The sequence below is a fragment of the Sinocyclocheilus rhinocerous genome, unplaced genomic scaffold, assembly GCF_001515625.1.
Source record: "Sinocyclocheilus rhinocerous isolate Xijiao unplaced genomic scaffold, SAMN03320098_v1.1 scaffold1581, whole genome shotgun sequence".
Classification (NCBI taxonomy): domain Eukaryota; kingdom Metazoa; phylum Chordata; class Actinopteri; order Cypriniformes; family Cyprinidae; genus Sinocyclocheilus; species Sinocyclocheilus rhinocerous.
Genome location: NW_015635516.1, coordinates 226,087 through 229,796, shown reverse-complemented (window position 1 = coordinate 229,796; position 3,710 = coordinate 226,087). Strand labels below are relative to the sequence as shown.

Below are 3,710 nucleotides of genomic sequence, written 5' to 3'. Positions count from 1 at the left end.
ACATCGATGTTTCCTGTCGGCTCAGTTTTTGAGTGGACTTTGCTGTTCCGATGAGCATGAACGGTATATGAGTGGAGCGACTGAGCGGAGCGCACACGCATAGAGCATAGAGCGGGATAATATGCAGAGCGTTACACCACGTGAAAGTGAAACCTGAGCGGTGAACTAATTTTCGGCAGCCGAAATTTCGGTGCATCTCTAATTATTGGCGACATCAGAAATGAATATTATATAATAGATGCTTTTTTTAACATTTTAGCAATTTAAAAATACTAAAAAAAATGTTACACGTCACCCCTGCTCTCGACAGACGGCACCCCGGTTGGGAAACACTGCACTAGGGGACTAAAGATAAAATTATTATGCCATGACTTTCAGTTACCTTCTTGGTTGAACTGCTTAGTAGGGTGATATGCCCAAAAACTTAAACCATGATATGCGGCATTTTAAATATGGCAACGACACATCACATAATATTAACAAGGCTTGTCACTACACCAAAATTGTATTTAAACCCAAACCATACAATTACTAATCCTCAATATCACCTCAAAACAAATTGTTAACTTCAGTTGACAACTATTATACATCCAACTTAAATGTTATAAATGCATTAATGTGCAGCCTATCCTATCACCCAGCTTTAAATGTGGACATTAACAAATAAAGGTATTATAAACATTGACATTCATTTCTGTAAAGCTGTTAAATAAAATTGTGTATTTTTAACATAAGAACGGGTGCCCCCATTTAACTTGAATGTGTGAGACTTCCGGTATCATCCGCTTCCAGTTATTTTTAGCTGTACAAAACAGCTTGTTGTGCTGCTTGATACTGCATACTGGTATGTCTTAACGTAATATTTTAATTTATTGTCTGAATAATAAACACACTGGATCATAGCTCAAATAGTTTTACTGTTTACTGCACTTAGTCATTCTAGCTGTTTACCTATAGCGGCTAATTAATTGGAAGTCTTGCATGTCCACAGAAAATAGCTTACTTCCGTGTTGCACAATATTAAATCACTCTTCATGATGTCTAAGTGCTTAAAAATAAGATTTCACCAAAAACCTACAGTGTAGACCTTATGTGTACAATCATGTTGGTGTGAAGCTATTCCTATTAAACAAAACGTGTTGCGTAAATTGTGTTGCACCTACTCTTAATCCGTTTTCAGACAGGAAGGCTTCTAGAAATAACCTGATCACATCAAAGAGAGCTGCCTCCACGGACAATAAATAACACCCAGAAACCACTGGTATAAATCTATGGACATGGAAAGCATTTGTTACTGTGAAAATCTGTACTTTCTCATCATAGTCAATCTAGCTGTCAAGAATGACAAAATGCTCTTTTGTAAAGCTCTTGTGGCTCTCATGCATGGCTATCTTTAAATAATTAATAGTGCTGACATGATTCAGGTTGGTGCATACTCTGACTTACCTGAAAGGATATGGGATCCTTTGGTCTGTCCTCCGTATTATCATTCTCGTCCTCATTTTCATAACTTCCTGTCGCAAAGGAACCCTCGTCGTGCCGACAGGCCAAGAGAAGATGCCGTAGCTGCCCCCACATCAAGTAGGGAGAAATCCGAATGCCCTGTACCACAGAAAAGGGCCAGACCTCCCACTTTAAGATGATTCTGTTACATGGCATAGCTCATCTAAAGCCTTTTCGTGTTGTTAAAGAACTAACATTTTCCCAAAGACCCAAAGCCATGAGGTTTCTCATGATCCACGGCAGTTTCACATCTCTGGTCAGCAGGTACAAAAGGAACTTAAACAGAAGACAACAAATGAGAGCAGCACTTGGTGAACAGGGCAGAAAAGGGATTACACTTGTGCATGTCCAATCGAGTCTGATCCCCCAGTGGTTTAGTGCACTTCAAAGGCTTAGGACAGATTAAACACAGGATGTGTGTGCCTGTCGTTCACAGCCATGAGTGTGTGGTGTGAGCGGCATTTTGAATAAAGTGGATGCATTTATAGAGTACAATATATAAGAACTTCACCAGTCAAATGTGGTTAACTTGACTACTCTTTACTGTTTCATTAACTTCTATGTGCTAAAAGTTTGATTTCTATACCTAGCAAAGTCATGTAAATTAATGTTTTTGTTGTTATAAATAAATAAAAAAACATAAATTTTATACTAATGCCAAGCTATTTTATCAGGTAGAAATTGTGAGTTAAAAATATTAAAGGCGAGACTACAGTGCCCGGGAGCTGACATGTTCGGTTCACTTGTTGTGGCCACGACAAAACTAAGTGAACTGAACATGTCAGCTCCCGGCCACCGTACGAGACAGACAACTGCAGGTGAATAGGGTAAAAAAAAATTTTTTGTATTACAAGTTTTCTAAAATGTTAGGTTTAGATATGCAAATGAGTCATTATTTAATTAAATATGCGCTAATATGCATAAATTTCTAGTACAAAAGTCTAAACACTGGATGATGTCAGTTTCAAAATTCTTGTTTAATTTTTTTGACATATTAGAGTCAAACATTTTTACAGAGGGAATTTTGGGTATCTCATTTTTGTCATTCCATAATTCAGAAAATGCTTAGAACGGACAGAAAACATTATATTTTCACAATTTTTGGGGGGATTAAAATGTTGTATATAATCAAGCAAATTATACATGTAGAAATCCCTCGGTAAAAACCTTCAGGATATAGACAGGAATTAAAATGTAAAGTTTGGTGTGTGTACGTGCTACTGAAGTGGAGATTTATGGCTCAGTGTAGGAGAAAAAAATCATTTTGAGAAAATGGCCTTTAAAAATATGTATTGTAATTGAAATCTATTGATTCAAATAGATAAAGTGCTATAAAAGAAACACTTAACAGTGTCTTTTGGATGTTTTCTTTCCACTAGTCTGAAAAAACACTTTATGAAAAACCAAAAAGCCCAAAATCTCAAACTTGACAGGTGCATGAAAAAAAACAGTGTTTTTGCCTGCAGTGTCTCCCCTTAAATTTTTTTTTTTTTTAAATTCTTATCATGTAAGCCATGAATGACTGAAAAAGTCATGTAAATTCACTGGTTAAAAAGTGGGATCCTTGAAAAACATTAATCTCTTAAAACTTCTGGAATTCTGAAACTGAATAATTTTAATTCAATAATTAATCTATTAGAATTATTTAATTACAATAATTTTCATTATAATTTTTAATTCCGTTATTTACTTTTAAATATATGTTATTTAATTACAATTATTTCAATTATAATTATTGTAGTTAATTATTTTAATCTGGTTTCACTCGTTGCTGCAGGCTTCGAATATTGTTGTGTAGCTACAATAGGGGTGCTTGGAGTCAAAAAGTTGAAGAACCACTGATATAAATACATATGACTGTATTATATACAGATGTATATTCAGAGGCGGACAGTAACTAAGTACATTTACTTGAGTATTGTACTTAAGTACACTTTTTGAGTATCTGTACTTTACTTGAGTATTATTTTTTCTGGGAACTTATGACTTTAACTTCACTACATTTGAAAGACAAATATTGTACTTTTCACTCCACTACATTTCTATCAAGATCCTCGAAGTAGAAAGTCGTTAGCAACTTTGAAAGTCAGTGGGTGATTTCTTTCTTCTCTAAAAACTGTCTTTTTTTCAGACAGTTTATCAGTAATCACTCCTGTAGGGCTACATGAAATGATTTCCCAGCATTTTTTGAACACTGACCAGTTGCA

General features: G+C 35.2%; 1 protein-coding gene across 2 annotated transcripts in view; it reads right to left on the bottom strand.

Annotated features, from left to right (window-relative positions):
* LOC107746905 (regulator of G-protein signaling 20-like) overlaps positions 1-1,763 on the bottom strand; it is a 20,232-nt gene extending 18,469 nt beyond the window's left edge. For both annotated transcript variants that reach the window (XM_016561239.1, XM_016561240.1), the window contains exon 1: positions 1,447-1,763. In XM_016561239.1, coding sequence (XP_016416725.1) covers positions 1,447-1,659 — 213 coding nt within the window. In that variant the 5' untranslated portion in view covers positions 1,660-1,763. The remainder of the gene's footprint in view (positions 1-1,446) is intronic.
* Between the last annotated feature and the right edge of the window lie 1,947 nt (positions 1,764-3,710).